At 38.4% G+C, this 16,863-nt stretch overlaps 1 protein-coding gene across 1 annotated transcript in view; it reads right to left on the reverse strand.

Annotated features, from left to right (window-relative positions):
* Window positions 1–3,891, reverse strand: part of MCHR2 (melanin concentrating hormone receptor 2) — a 35,283-nt gene extending 31,392 nt beyond the window's left edge. Inside the window, exon 1 of the mRNA XM_089506276.1 lies at window positions 3,736–3,891. Coding sequence (XP_089362402.1) covers window positions 3,736–3,891 — 156 coding nt within the window. The remainder of the gene's footprint in view (window positions 1–3,735) is intronic.
* Between the last annotated feature and the right edge of the window lie 12,972 nt (window positions 3,892–16,863).

Genomic DNA, 16,863 nt, shown 5'->3' on the forward strand with positions numbered 1-16,863 from the left:
GAGTGGATTATGGGAGGGGGAGGAGGCAGAGTGGAGTATGGGAGGGGGAGGAGCCAGAGTGGTGTATGGGAGGGGGGAGGAGCCAGAGTGGTGTATGGGAGGGGGAGGAGCCAGAGTGGTGTATGGGAGGGGGAGGGGGCAAAGTGGTGTATGGGAGGGGGGAGGAGGCAGAGTGGAGTATGGGAGGGGGGAGGAGGCAGAGTGGAGTATGGGAGGAGGCAGACTGGAGTATGGGAGGGGGAGGAGGCAAACTGGAGTATGGGATGGGGAGGAGGCAGAGTGGTGTATGGGAGGGGGAAGGGGCAGAGTGGAGTATGGGAGGGGGAGGAGGCAGAGTGGTGTATGGGAGGGGGAGGAGGCAGAGTGGTGTATGGGAGGGGGAGGAGGCAGAGTGGTGCATGGGTGAGTTATAGTGGTGTATGGGGGGTATAATGAATTTCAGGGAGGCAGAATGGCATATCTGGGGGAGTTAGAGTGGTGTATGGGGGTATAATGAATTTCAGAGTGGCATATCTGTGGGAGGCAGAGTGGTGAATCAGGGAGAATTTCAGGGTGGTGCAGGGCATTTATGGGGAGCAGAGTGGCATATCAGGGTGCACAGTGGCAAATAGGGAGGTATAAGGCATAAATGGGGGCAAGTGGCATATTGGAAGTTATAAGGCATATCAGGGGGGCATAAGACATATCTGGGGGTAAAAGGTATATCAGGGGGCTCAGATGGATATCACTGGCATATAAGGAGTATAAGGCATATCGGGGGCACAGTGGCATATCAGGGGGCACAGTGGAATCTCTGGCATATAAGAGGTATAAGGTATATATGGGGCAGAGTGGAAAGCTGGGGGTCAGATGTACATAACTGGGGGCAGTTTGGTAAATAAAAGAAAATATAAACAAGGCTTTTTTTCTCAGTTTTTATTAAATATGAAAAATAGTTAACATATGAATTAATATTTATTAATAACTTTGTATTAAAACCTAGTTTGAGAAACACTGTGTTTGGGTTCTTGTAGCTTTTATTATTATGTCAGTAAAATAAGAAGGTGAATAGAGAGAGGCCATTGCAATAAAGAGATAAAAGTGTAAATTGTACGTTTTTTATTACATTATTTTAAATTAAAAAAAATTGCGTTTTTTATCCGATTAATCGATTAATCGAAAAAATAATCGGCCAACTAATCGATTATTAAAATAATCGTTAGTTGCAGCCCTACAGCCACCTAAAACATTTTTTGCCTGTACCTTCAATCCCCATTCTGAGTGTATTTAATTTAATATTTTTAGTATTCAATTGTAATATTTTTATCATTAAGCAGTATACAATCTTGTTATGAAGGGGAGGAATATCAGCTATATAATTTGGAGTATTATATTAAATAAAAATGTATTTATTTGCAAGTTATTTTTCCATTTATAACTGACCAAATCAGGAGACATGTTGTCACACTAACACTTTGGAGCACACGATCAAAAACTCCTGGTACCAGTACAAGGAGTTGGCACAAAAAGACATGTGACTAGTTAAGTGAAAAATCAATGACATAGCAGTTATGCAACTCGATGTCATAATGCTGACTTTCTACAACAATATCTCAACATTAATAATTCACAAACACGCAGTACATGCAAAATTCCAATATACAGCATAAGCAATATCTCCAACAATACAATAAACACAACATTCAGGTGTTGAGTAGGTGAAACGAAGTTACTATAATAATAAGGAATGACTTTCCTTATTTTGAAGAAAGTATTCCACTTAACTGCATTGGTGTGAACCTTAGGGGCACATGTATTTCTTATACACTAGCTCAGTCACTGAACTAATTTTATTAAAATTTCTGATGCAGATAATAATAAGAGCTGCAAAACTGACACATTTTAGATCGTTTTGTACTAGACTCATGCGCCTTCCAACATTTACGGATAAAAGGGCACAATGTGTGAAATAATTATACAATGAATTAGACATAGCAGTTATTTATACATCTTTCTTCATCTTCTTCTTATTTGTATTATTATTATAATTATTATTATTATTATACGCGCTGAGTTACGCAAATCTATATGTGGCAGATTGGGAAGCAAACCACATTTGGGACAACAACCCTTTCGGCGCGAATCTGGTTCTCTGGAAGAGATATATAGATGATGTCCTTATCATATGGAACGGACGGGAAGACCGTCTATTGGAATTTATTACATATCTAAACAATAATGAATATAATTTAAAATTCACCTCTTGCATAAACAAATCTCATATAGATTTCCTCGATCTCACATTGTTCGTCGAAAATAATACAATCAACACAAAAACATTTTTCAAACCTACGGATGGAAATGGATTTATACACTTTTCTAGCCGACATCACCCTAACTGGATAAAAAACATTCCAAAGGGACAAATTACTAGGATTCGCAGAAATTGTACTAAGGATCAAGATTTCCTGGAACAAAGTAATCATCTTCTGAGTAAATTCAGTGAAAAGAAATATCCAAATGACCTACTTACCAATAGTCTAGAGGCTGTCCATAAAATTAAAAGGGAGGATCTTGTACATAATAATAAAAAACAGAAAAATAGGGAAGATTTTGACTTCTCGTTTATTACACAATTTAATGATCAGGCTCCATCTATTAAAAGGGCCATCAACAAATGTTGGCCCATACTCCTTGAAGATACGGTGTTACGAAAACACCTCCCAAATAAACCAAAGATTATTTATAAAAAACTGGCAAATTTAAAAACACTATTGGCCCCTAGCGCTCTCCCACCCATAGAAAAAATAAATAAACATTTTCTTGCCGCAAAACCTCCTGGTTTCCATCGTTGTGGCTATTGCAAAGTCTGTAAGACTTGCTATAGACAACCAAAGAAAACAACATCATTCACCTGCACAAACACTGGAAAAGAATACATCATCAAAAACTTTATACGCTGTAACACTAAAAATGTTATATATTTGCTACAATGCACATGTGGAAAGCAATATATTGGCAGAACGACGAGAGAACTTAAGGTTAGAGCGCTTGAACACTTAGGAGGGATCCGTAACAACAACATCAAACACAGTGTCCCCAGACACTGTAATACATGTAGCTCCTTTTCATTACCGAATTTTCAAATTATAGGGATAGATTCAGTAACGGTACACTGGAGAGGAGGCAACATCATCTCTACGCTCTCAAAAAAAGAAACACAATGGATTTTCAATTTCCAAACATACAAAAAAGATGGCCTTAATACAGATCTGGATATCATTACTTTTATATGAGTCTAGCCTTGCTTCACATTATATTTTATTTCCACTATATTTCAAACTGGATCATCAGTAAGAAACAATCCCTGTGCTTCGACTTTGTCCTTTTACTAATGTTTTGTACACTTCCACTTAGATATATGTTTATACATGTATATATATATATTCTCTTTTATATATATATATTTTTTTATTTTATTTTATTTTTTTTTTGGTACCTTATATATATCTTTTTGGTTCCAGTTTTTTAACATATTTTAACCATATTTATTTATTTATTTATTTTGTATTATTTACCTTTTGTATGTACAAAGGAATTTTTTATTTATCCATACATGGATAATCTATCTCTCTCATACACCTGTCTAACACTGACACACTTACCTTATATGACCTATATCTCTCACATTTATTTATTTTTTTGAGCTGTGAACATAATTATGTATTTTTTTCCCGCCCCTTACCTCCTTTATACCTCCATGAGCTTGGATCTCCAATATAGCTCACAGAATAATTTTCCATAAGCTCCGATATCCAGCTCCTGAAAAGAGATCAAGCCGAGAACTGCCTCAGCGTATACGTTGCCTAGATACACCTCGTTATACACAGAAGACCGAAAAACGCCCATCATTGACGCATCAACATCTGAATGTAAACCACGCCTATCCAGAGAAGAAGAAACGAGGAGCTTGATTCGTTGCTAGGATACGACGCAAGGAAGTGATGACGTTTTCTCCCAACATGCACCGTGACACTGTGAGGAGCTTGATCCGTTGCTAGGATACGACGCAAGAAAGTGATGAAGTTTTTCCCAACATGCATCGTGACACTGTGAGGAGCTTGATCCGTTGCTAGGATACGACGCAAGGAAGTGATGACGTTTTTTCCCAACATGCACCGTGACTAAAAGCATTCCGGAGGACATTTAAAGCGGACGGCTACAATCAATTTTTATTCTATTTTTACTCACCACGATTGCGGATTATCATAGCGAATGACATCAATTGATATTTATTTCTCCTGAGGAAGCCCAGTGAGCGGCGAAACGCGTTGAGAAGTTTTTTAATCTGCATGTTCCTGATCCACTTCAATGGACATTTATTTTGAATAGCGACTTGAATTCAACCATCCTGTAAGTGCTTTTTTTAACTTGCGCATATACTATTAAGGAAGATACTGCACCATATGGTTGTTTTCTTTATTTTATGCTCTTAGAGATTTTAAAGAATAAAGAACAGTCTTCATACCTCAGACGAGCCTGTTGTGCTGGCACTGTTTGTGAGTGCATTTCACACCTTTTACATAGCTTATTGTTCTTGACAATATTACACTATAAGATTATTTCTCTTTTCTATGTACACATGCGCCCCGAATTTTGCTGGTTATTATTATTATACAACAGGTTTCAAGGCACCATCCACGATTTACAGTTTACTGTTAGTTATCAGCAAAAACCCACCTAGTAATGACAGGTTAGAAGTGGGAACATTAGACAGTGGCACCCACTGCTTATTAGGCAATGTAGCTAAGTCAAAAGATGGAACCAGACTTGGTGAAATATTATACACTGAATGCAGAGGTAGAGAGAGAGATACAAGCTGCATTTTTTTCATTTGCAACCCAAAAATCCTAAATGCAAAGAATATAAAGAATTACCTTACACATATGCCTAGCTAACTCTGATTGTAAAAAATAAGGATTAGACACATGGGAGGTACTTTGGATTAAGGAGTGGGCAAGAATGAGGCAAGCCATGGTGGGTCATAAAAAGGGAAAAGGGGTATGAAGTCAAAGGCAAGGTATCTGTTTTTTAGTGTCAACAGGGAAGGATAATACTCAGGGCAAGACTGGGAGTTAAAAATATTCATCTTAAAAGTCACCTTAAATAATATACTGTATATATGAAAACACATAGTTCATGTAATGGGCTGTGACCAACTAAGAGATCAGTTTGTTCAATTGTGAAAAAATCTTAGGTATTAAATTGATATTAAACTGTTTTCAAAGGTATTTCAATAAATTACCGAAAACAACTTATTTAAAACAGAGAAATTACCTTCACAGCCAGGGCCGGCCCAAGGCAAAATGCCGCCTGGGTCGAATTTTAAAATGCCGTCCCCCCCCCATATCTACCCTTCCTCTCCCTCCGTTCCCCCCCCCCTTGTACTTACCTTTCAGCAGTCCTGCAGCGAGTCTCCCTGTTCGGTCTCGGTGCCGGCTTGTAATGCTGAGCGCCGGAAATCTTCCGGCACTCAGCATTACAAGCCGGCACCGAGACCGAACAGGGAGACTCGCCGCAGAGGAGAGAGAGAGGGGCGCCGAGCGGGTACTGACAGCTTGGTAAGCGGAAACCACTCGGCGCCCCTTTCTCTCTTTCGCTTTAAAAAAAAAAAAAAAAAAAAAGGGCTTGGGGCGGCAAAGTGCCGCCCCTTCAAAAGTGCCGCCTGGAGCGGTTGCCCCACTTGGCTCCATTGTCGGGCCGGCCCTGTACACAGCGGGTAATAAACATTGCAAATGTTTTAGAGCTAAAAATGTAAGACGGAGGCTGAGGGAGGAGGACAGGTGTGAGCTGCATGGATTATAAAAGAGAGTGAATGTGTGTATGTATAAGTATGCATTGTTAGAGGGACTGTGTGTGTATGTAAATGTATGGTTATAGATTGCGTGTTTGCGTATGTTTATGTGTATGATGTCAGAGTGTGCGTGTGTGTATGTATGCTTACATGCATAAGAAAATGGTGTTTGAGGGACTGTGTGTATATGCATGTGTAAGTGTTATGTGGCATGTGTATGCATATGTAGGTTTATGGTGTTTATGTCGCTATGTGCGTATGTATGTGCCATTGTACTTTTATGTTGTAAGAGTGTGTGTGTATGCATGTATGTGTAAAGTGTTAGTGGGTATGTGTATGTATGTTTATGGTGTAACCGTGGCTGTAGGTCTGTATCTGTTAGTGTATTGCTGTCCCTAACCATCATCATACCTTAACATCCTAATTCATTCCAAAACCCCACCACAATCATTATCCCCCAATCACCACATTCATACCTCCATCATTTTATTCCTCCAGACCATAATTTCCATCTCTTACCATTAGAGCCCCAAATTTCACTACATTCATCCCCCTCCATCTTCATGCTCCCTAACATAATTTATCATTATATCCCCATCATCTTAATACCCTTCCCTTAGTATGGTCCTATTTATAACATCTCTTTTGATTACAAAAAAAGTCTGGGTTTATTTCAAACGTGCACACTCCAAAAAGCAATCCGTTTGATCACAAATCAAGGCAAATGCAGAAAAGAAAATAACCAATCAAAAGCCGAGCTCAATTTGAGCGCTCAGTAAACATAAATAATTCCCTTTCTAATCCAGGGTAGTAAACTATTAAACCCAGCGCAATAAACATATGTTTTCACCAACCTTTAACTCTTAGCCATAATTAGTGCAACTATCAAGCTTATATACTTATAAATAAATAAAACAAATACACTCTCATTAAATTACTATTTTGTTGTGCTTTTTGAGATTATTGATTCACATCAGCTGTAACCATCAATGTGAAAAAGATACGAGTGGCCAAGGAGAAGGCCTCAACCTGCTCAATACATGAGACATAACATAAATATTTACATTGGTGTAAAGTTTTTTCAACTTTTGTATGATGTTACATGGAGACATATTGTCTTGGATTATGTTCATCAGTATGCAAGGGTATATTTATGATTCAGTAGTTTTATGATGTTGGTTTATTACTAACAATTGTGGAAACAGTTTTTTGGGATTATTAGCTGCACTTCATCACATTTATATTTGATTTGTGCATCACTTATTCACTTATTCATTCAATATTATGATGAGTGGGTGGCTGTTGCAATTTGAGCTTAGATAATCAGACTGATTATACACTAATATTTAACATAATATTCCGTACAACAGCAGACCTATATAATTTCCTGGTGAGTGGGTGGCTGCTGCAATTTAAGATAAGAAAGCTAGTAAGCATAGAATTTAACTTTCTTTATATAAACTTCTATTAATCAAACATTTGCATTTTGGCACTCAGTGAAAGGATATTATTCTTTCCTATTGCCTAAAGTATTCTAGAAGCACTGTAATAATGGAAACTTATATCCATCCCCTGGCAAAATGTTCTTGTTTAAATGTAAGTTAGTCACACAAGGAGCATCTAGCGCAAAACATACATGGGAGTCAGGCAAATAAGCACTATCATGAACAGAATTTCCCTAAATGTCTCTAGATGTTGACTTAGCCAAAGAATAGTTTCTAGAGTAAGCTAAATTTTAAAGGGCAAAAAAAGCTGTTCCTGTTGAAAAAAGTTGCCAAGAGCCCATACCACCTTAGACCACATGGAGTGCCACTGAAATACATTTGGGTTTTTGAAAAGTGGACAACTTGCTAGAACACCACAGCAACATGGAAAAAAGAAATGGCCCACCAGTTGAGTTCATGAGAACAGTATCAACACATACTGAAGTTGTCACCTATGTGTGTTGTTCTTAACATAAACGTATGCATTGGTAGAATCTCTGAAAAGAACATTCCATTCCTAAGCAAGATCCTTAATTAGGATATGCATTAAAGTAGTCATATGAGCATGGAGTGGTCTGTTATACACCTCTCAGACCATTCACTGAGCCAGCTTTGGAGCTGTCTGGGGCTATGTATCTCTGAACTGTGTTGAGTCCTGAAAACCTAAGTGAGTCTTGTAGAGTTGTTAAAAAGTTCACATTGTATTAAAGAAGACTCTGAGGGAATAGCAACCAGGAACTAGTTGCACTCTTGGATTCAGCTAGAAAGAAACTGGGTACATTAAATCTATGGTAATATGATTACACACTGAAATTGCAAAACAGACTGAGATCGTTGCTGGATAGCTCTAAAATGTTGAAAAGAAATTAATGCTTAAAGGCTACACTTTTAACAAACAATAGAATGTACTTTATACAAAATGGTTTAATTACAGCCTGCAAGGGCTTAATTTTCATGTTGGGCTGATCAAGTCCAGGTGTCATATTGTTTTTTTCTGTAATGAGCCCTTGTACCAGTGTAAAATAAAATAAAAAAGTGCCAAGAAATATATATTTTACCCCCTGGGTCACTTACATTTATGTTTAATTAGAAGCTGCAATGTTTTTTGTTTATGGAATAATATTAGCGATTGTTAAGTATAAATTCTAGAATGGAAAAAAACACAACCTCCTTAAAAACTGCATTTACAAAGACCATTATTATGCTTATACCGACAACGGAGCTGTTTATTTGCCAATATTTTAGAAAGCACGGTTTACAGGGGCGGTAAATCTTCACAACAATGCATTAAATAGATTATTGGTGGACACAGAACTTTCAAAAATATGCCAAACATTCACTGTGTGAGTTCTTATCAATTTTTTGTAAACACTATTAAAAACACAAAATATAAGGTTAAAACACAACAGAAAATACTTTCTTTACTGTAGTGCATACAAGTAGTGCTCGTAATAATAAGGAAAAAAGAGAAAATATAATAGTGTAGCCAAGTAAACACGTGATGATTTCTCAAACAGTGGTAAGTATTACACTCACGATTTTTCTCTCATATTCAAGCTTTTCTCAGTATCTTTGCATCTAAAGTGGATACAAAAAACAAAATACTGTCTGCGCTTCTCACCCTAATAAAGTTGGCAACAAATATATAAACATAATATAAATGAGAGGTTTTGGTTATATGAATTGGCCAAAGCATAATTAAGCTCACCCGCCACGTCAAGGCACACTCTCAATAGGGTGAGAACCTACTCTCACCTCCTACATACTGGGCACACAAAGCAGTTTATACTGCTACCAAAACCAGATTAATGTGTTGGGGGAGGTGCAATTAAACTTAGCTTACTAGCTAACTAGCTTAGCGCACCGACATTTTTTCTTTTCCCTGTTTGCACATATTTGAGGTTGTTGGCTCCTCATCAGTCTGATTGCAGCTTTCTGTCCAAGGGTTAAATGGGAGGTTTAATTGCACCTCCCCCAACACATTAATAAGGTTTTGGTAGCAGTATAAACTGCTTTGTGTGCCCACTATGTAGGAGGTGAGAGTAGGATCTCACCCTATTGAGAGTGTGCCTTGACGTGGCGGGTGAGCTTAATTATGCTTTGGCCAATTCATATAACCAAAACCTCTCATTTTTATTATGTTTATATATTTGTTGCCAACTTTATTAGGGTGAGAAGCGCAGACAGTATTTTGTTTTTTGTATACATTGTACAGCCAACACGCTGTATTTGCAGCATGCTCACACTGTTTGGTAGGCCTCATATTATACATTTGTATTATTTGAGCCTGAGACTAGCTTAGCGCACCGACATTTTTTCTTTTCCCTATCTAAAGTGGATAGATGAAGAGAGAAAACATAACAGTTTGATACCTCCTGATGAAGCCACTACAGTATTACGTTGGTACAGGTGAGGAAACCAGGATGCAGGAGAGCGCGGTCACTAGGCAAGCAGAGGTCGGCACCGGGTATCAGGCAGAGAAGGGTCAGGCAATCCGGGTCAGGAGCAGAGAGGTCAACAAGGTCACAAGGCAAGCAGAGGTCAGCACCGGGTATCAGGCAGAGAAGGGTCAGGCAATCCGGGTCAGGAGCAGAGAGGTCAACAAGGTCACAAGGCAAGCAGAGGTCGGCACCGGGTATCAGGCAGAGAGGGTTTGGGCAACAGGTAAACATACAGCTTAGTTGTAAGAACAACTGAGCACTGAACAGGTATCAGTGCTCAGCTTTTAAACCAGCCGCCCTTCTAAGTCCCGCCCCCATCAGTGACGCCGTCCAATGGACGTTCCGTCTCCTCCATTGGAGACTAGAATCTGAAGGGGGGCGTGGTGTATGATGCCGTGGGTGTCTATCACTGCGCGGCAGTTCTTTCATGTGAACCGCCGCGTATGAAGACACACCGTTGCGGCATAGGTCCTGGAGGGGTAAGTACCGAGTACCCGCTACTCGTGGGTACTCGGGAGAAGCACTCCTCACTGGAGCGGGACGCCACGAGCACCCGGGCGACGCGTCCCGGACGGGACCATGACGCTGCGGGTACTCGGGCGACACGCTCCGTATGAGATCCCGTCGCAACGGGTACTCGGGCCAAACAGGACAAATTGGAAAGGTGGAAACAACACCGATGCATGACTTTATCGCACATTTTTAATGTGCTCGACTTCTTGTAAGTGCATTTTACTATCACTCTCATACAACTGGGCAAGACACTGCATCGTGTTTTCTGTTAACTCTCTTCATCTATCCACTTTAGATGCAAAGATTTTGAGAAAAGCTTGAATATCCGAGAAATATTGTGAGTGCAATACTTACCACTGTTTGAGAAATCATCACGTGTTATTATTGGCTAGGCTATTATATTTTCCCTTTTTCCTTATTATTACGAGCGCCCCGAAGTGGAAGTACGTTTGTTGCCAGCATCTGGAGAACGCTGTTCTAGGGCAGTGGCTGTAACATAAGGGGAAGTATTGCACAGAATTTTTCATATTTCAGCTATATGTTTTTCGAGCACGTTATGGTTTGAACTGGTACCCTTGTCACTTTATTGTATACGTGCATACAAGTAGGTAAAGGATATATTTGAAGATCACATAAAAGTAGAAATCGAGAGATTTTGCGATGTAGTGTTTCTGATCTCCATATGTTTGGCTTGTAGGATAGAATTCCAGGGACATGCACAGAAAGCTCTTCAGTTGATTTCAATAGGAGCCCTTGCTTGTCAGTGATAGTAACTATGTTACTATGCCTTAAGCAGCCAAAACTGGTACAAACAGTAGAGCACATAGGATGCAGTACACTGGAGCCCCAAAGCTGCAGGTTTTTTCTTAAGGTAAGAGTTTTCTCTTACGTTAATTTTACAAAGTACTTTAATATGTATTTTTCATTTGTGGAGACAATAGACTGTCACTTTAAACATGAAAGGTACAAGCATACGCCTATGACAACAAGAACAAGGATCAGGTAAGGTTTATATAGAGGAGAAAATTAACAGAGTATAAGAGCTATATGGGTCTTTCCGACAACAAATGTTGTGTTCTAAATATTGGGGCAGCTAAATCTAGATTGGCTCTAGCACGGGCCTGGGTTTTGCTCTTTTCCATTGTTTGGCTCTTGCCCTGCTACAGCTGGCTAGCCCTCTATTAAAAGGAAAAAAAATAATTTTTTTACGATAGGTGAGAATAGCTTATTTTATTAATAACTTTATTACAAGATTTATGTCTTGTAAAGAAACTTAAATGAATGATATGTTCTTTGCATCATCTTTATTCATGTAACTCACAAATTATATTGCTAACTGGTAAGCCTTCTGGGTTCAAATGAATGCTTTGCTCACCTTGCTGGCTGTCTGATAAAAATAGAAGACATTTTTCAAGATGATTGCTTATCCATTGAATGCACCATTGTGCCTTTTTATTCTTCATTGAATTGTATAAGTACTGTAAAATAAATATATCAGTCCGACCCTTCTTCAGTCACCGCCCTTGAACATGGCTATCAAGTCATTGTGATGGAAATGTACTGGGAAATTTCAAGTAGATTTCAAATCTAAATATATTTAGCATGTGATTTGCTATTCACTACACTTCTAACCTAGTAATCATTTAAGGCAGTAGTGTAAGAGTAAAGGATTAAAGCGTTGCAGCTACTACCCAGTCCTGCAGCAACACAAAGGACGTTGGACTAATGGGCAATACTGTTGCCCATAAACAAAGAAAAGCAAAATCACATATTTTTACACGTGTGCATATTGTGGTTTGCATGCTATATAGTAACTGCAAGGTATATAGTATTTGATAGAAGTATGAGAGATCACCCCTCATCCCATATGTGATCTCTGCCTGCCCTGGCCTTTTGCCAGAAAACCTGGTAATGATTCTCTACTGCCTGACTTGATCATTGACTATTTTCTAGAATTTTCTTTGCACCTTGCATTTTTTTAAAGTACACATGAAAGTACAACCTTCTGAACTAGCTTGGAAGCTCTACCTCTGAGCAGCCAGTATCTGTAGGTAACACCTCCATTCTGCCACTATATCTGTAGAAATGTCAACTAGTTCAACAACTACCAACTACATTTATAAAACTGCTTCTGTTGTAACAGTCCATTCATCCTCTTCTAACTGCTGAATTACATGGGACAGACATATCCATTTTTTTCATTTGGTGAAAGACTTCTTGCCTTTTCACAATGACTATATACAACACTATTATTTGGTTGTTCTTTGTTTTAGTGAAAAATATCAGTAATTTTCCCAACTATTAGTTTTTATAACACAGCAAACCTGTGTAATGGTTTTTACAGACTCAAATTATCAATGCATATGTAGCTAAATCTCATGTTATGTGTATACAATGTATTAATCACCCTTGGATTAATTGCTACCCGTTTGGTAGGGGGTCATTTAATAGTGGATGAGAAGAAGCAGAGATAAATTCAGGGCCGCAAAAACAATCTTATTGGTTGTTCCGCCATATTTTGCTGATATCAGCCTTTATAACACAAAATATACCCTTATACCATAACACATATTTCACCGTTAATTGTGGCCAGAAAAAGATGTCATATCCCTAGGAAGACAAAGTAGAAGTTTATAAAATAATTTGCAGTTGGTTGTAACTCCTTCGATTCTCTATGGATTATAAAGGGTAATCCTTGAGTTTCTTTGCAAGACAGGCTCAACTAGACCTGTATAATGCATAGTTCAATCAAAAAACTGATTTTCAAGTAAGTTCTCTGATTTAAGTATGCTGTATGCAGAGCTATCTAAATTGTTCTCGGTTGCAGAAGCTCACTGGGGATGGACCCTTGTAATTTAAAGTGAAGTCATTGAGTCATATACCTACTCTTACTTTTTAATGAATAATCATCAAATTGTATACGTTAGAAAACTTGTACGCCTATTAAACCTATCCCATAGTAAAATGGTAGACTATTTACATAAATCTTTTTATATTACATACTCCAAGTTCTCATAAACAACATTCCTAATATATTTTAGATTGTGTAATCATAAATGTTTATCATTTGATCTGCAATAATACTGCACAAAGCTAGGAACCGGCCATACTAGAATTTTATTTCATTTTATCCTTGAGTATTTTGTAAAAGAAACAGCTGAGGAACAATCATGTGAGAATAAAAACCTAAATGTGAGAATAAAAATTAGCAACTTTGTGCTTTTGTCATTTGTAAAAAGTAAAAACTAAAAGCTGATTAGGATTAGTATACATAAAAAAATGCTAATGCTAATATAGACTACCTACTTTAATTTACCCCTTAGTAACCACATGCAATTACGCAAGAAAGAGCATTTTATGGTACTTTTGCTCTTTTGTTGATTTACTTTGTAATTTATGTTTAAGCATGTTTTATTAATTTTCAGCAATGGCATTTCCAGAGACATTTGGGCCTATTCACTCGGTTATTCAATCAGTTAAGAGTTAACTCAACTATCCAGATTCCATTTAAAATGCACGTTGTCTGCGAGTGTTTTTGCAGCTTTAAATTTGGGAAGTTCCTGGAAACTGCATGAGAGTTCACCAAAAATGTGGTACAAACATGAATCCCCCTTCCCAACGCCATACATGCTGTAAAAATAAATAGTGATGTGTTTGTGGTGGGGCATTTAAATTAACCTGGGGAGTATAGCACCCAAGTGTACCAGCTAAACACCCCTCCTTGATCGAAGCATAGAGGATAAACGTGTATAAAATTACTCTATGGGAGGCACAGAATGCCTCCCCTCGCTCCATTATGTTCCCAGTGGCATGGGAGGGTAAACATGAACCAGATGTCCTTTGGAGACAGCTGTACCTCTCTTTTCTCCAACTTTTTCCCGACAGTGGGATGAGTATGTATAAAACCCCTTGAGAAAATCAAGGACCTCTCCCCCTGCTCTGTGGGGAGGGGATGAGGTCCATCCTAGCACCCTTTGATTGACAGGGTGGTCAATGAAAATCACTGTGTATCCACTTGGCATTTAAAGTGTACACTCAGAGCCTGAGGCAACAAAGATTGCAACTTATCTTTCCAGGGCCCATCTAATGGTCATTGGTAGCACAGTAGCACTTATATATAATCCCATGAGCTAGAGACTACATTGTTTCATGGATGCAGTGCAGCCTCCATAGACTTAAATGAGGTCCATGGAATTCAATGTGCCCCATCTTCTCATAAAGGTCTTCTTTTCAGCAAATACATGGCCTGATCTTAAATTCTATGCCTTATATGTCTATAATTTTAGAAATTACAGAAATTTGGCAGAGCAGTCTATAGGTTTTTGGGAGCATATACACATGAACAATAATAAATATAGTATGTGGTGTGTATGCTTGCTCAAACCTAACTCATAACCTTGAGTGAATTAACCAAACTAAGCAGTTACACCAAGCCGGTTCTGAATAATTTAAGGGTACTAAAATACACAAAGCAGAGTCCCTGGCAATCTATGGGTGGTAATGTGTGTATAATAATGACATGAAGTAGAATACAAATTATGGTCACAGGTGAAAAAAGAAATTACTGATAACCTTTACAAACACATGGTATTAAAGGTGCACAAGACCATTGAATATTCATGTTCTTGATAAATATGTTTATCACCCTAAATAAAAATGACATTTAGAGCAATTAGAAAGGTGCTTGTAATAATAAGCATCAGTGCATACTGATTACAAGTCCTATTTTTTAAACCAAAAAATCAGTAAAAAAAGAAACTGTCCCACCATTTCTTTTACTGATATAACTAATATACAAATAAATATAAAATTAGATTTCAGAGGCCCACAATAATGCTTCTGTATTACTTACATTAAGTCTAGTAGCATTGAAACAATAAATACCTGTAAAAAGTACAGATAAAGACACAATGGAGAGCATTTTTCCTAGGCTTCCCCAGGAATATTCCTTAGGGGCCAATCATAATCCTTAATTAAAGGCATATTGTGCATCTGCTGCAGCACCTGGACTCCAGAAACAGGGCTCCAATGTGTGGAAGTAGGTTGAAGAAAAGCCAGAGAACATGCTTGCAGGAAAGCTAACTGATTCAGGACCTGCACTGAGAGGTGAGTTGGGAATTAGTCCACCTTCTCAAGACTGCCATGGTTTGGAATAATATTGAAAAGAACAGTCTACTGCTCACATCAAACCAACATTGAATGCATATCAAGCTACTTAATAAGTAGTAAGTAGTTGATTTCACTTGGCCATCTCCACAATTCTCACAAGTTCCAGCTGCTGAAGAGAAGTAAATTACTACAGGAAGTACTGCCATTAAAAGTTTCTTATGTCAACGTATGCTGTTGGTGCTGTGCAGTATAGTACTTAAAGGTGTATGAGTTTTGTTGATGTTCTATGTATACTTTTGTATTATTGACCGTACACATTATGCCTGTACATATTGGGTTATGTTATTGATCCTTCTGTTCTGTGCAGCATTGCAGAATGCCTTGTATATGATATGTATGTTCTTTCTTGGAATAAACCCATCAAGATTGAGACAGCTTTTTGTAGATCAAATGATTAGACTCATGCTTCATCAACGTTATGATGTGCTCAAAAGCAGTGTCAAATACTGTAGGCATATGCAAATAAGAGAACCAGTGTAACCATGGGTAGAGAATCAAGATGTGACATTATTGTGTCCTTGTCCTGTAATGCAAGGAGTTTTACTCAAGATAAACGTATGTGAGCAACAGTGCATGGGGTGGTAGGAGAGAGAGGTCATGACCATCTAGCCTCACAATTTGCGACCTGCCTACTTTTTTTAGTTAGCATAAGCTCTACTCTCCTGCAAGCAAGTGTATGATTGTTGGGATATATGAGTTATCTTTAGTGAATTTGCACTTACAAATTCACACACCGTTTAGGGAATAGGGGCCATTGTTCAATTTATCTGCTTGGAGCTGCTTGCACTGCACACAAATGTTACAAATTTAACAAAACCAATGATCTGGCTTGGCTCATATAGGGTAATAAGCCATGACTGCCCATCTGTAGTGTAATGACTTCATCTTAAATATTAAATAATATGTTACATGCATGTGTTTTGCTGTTCACAGCAACTTTTGATATGAAATGCAATGTAATATCTGTTATTTGCAAGAATTACTGGTTGAATGGATATTATGCAGGCCTCTATCAGCAGGAAACACATAAATTCCATTCTACAGTCTCAGTAGAAGAGACTAACTGCTGTTTTGGTTATGCCTTCCAGGCAAGGGGCCATTAGTAAAATTGCTTATCTATAATGCCCCTGTACACATGTAGGGAGGTAAGATAAGCTCAGTTTTCTACAGCTACTAATTTAAGCAGTGTGATTGTTCTATGAGAATCTTTGAAAAGTCAAGTTTAGCTTACTCTTTCAAGCAATGTTTTACTTGCCAGAAAAGGTTTTTTTCACTCCTGCAGGTAAGTAGTGTAAGCAGGGGCACAGGCAGGCTGTTTGGGGGACTGAAATGCTGTCTGGAGCAAAGATGGCATAGCCAGGCACCTTGGGGGCACCGACAAGCTGTTTGGAGGCAAACATGGCACAGGCAAGCTGTTTGGTGG

The sequence above is a fragment of the Sceloporus occidentalis genome, unplaced genomic scaffold (genome assembly GCF_023333645.1).
Source record: "Sceloporus occidentalis isolate IW3139 unplaced genomic scaffold, rSceOcc1.0.p SCAF_374, whole genome shotgun sequence".
In the NCBI taxonomy this organism is placed as follows: domain Eukaryota; kingdom Metazoa; phylum Chordata; class Lepidosauria; order Squamata; family Phrynosomatidae; genus Sceloporus; species Sceloporus occidentalis.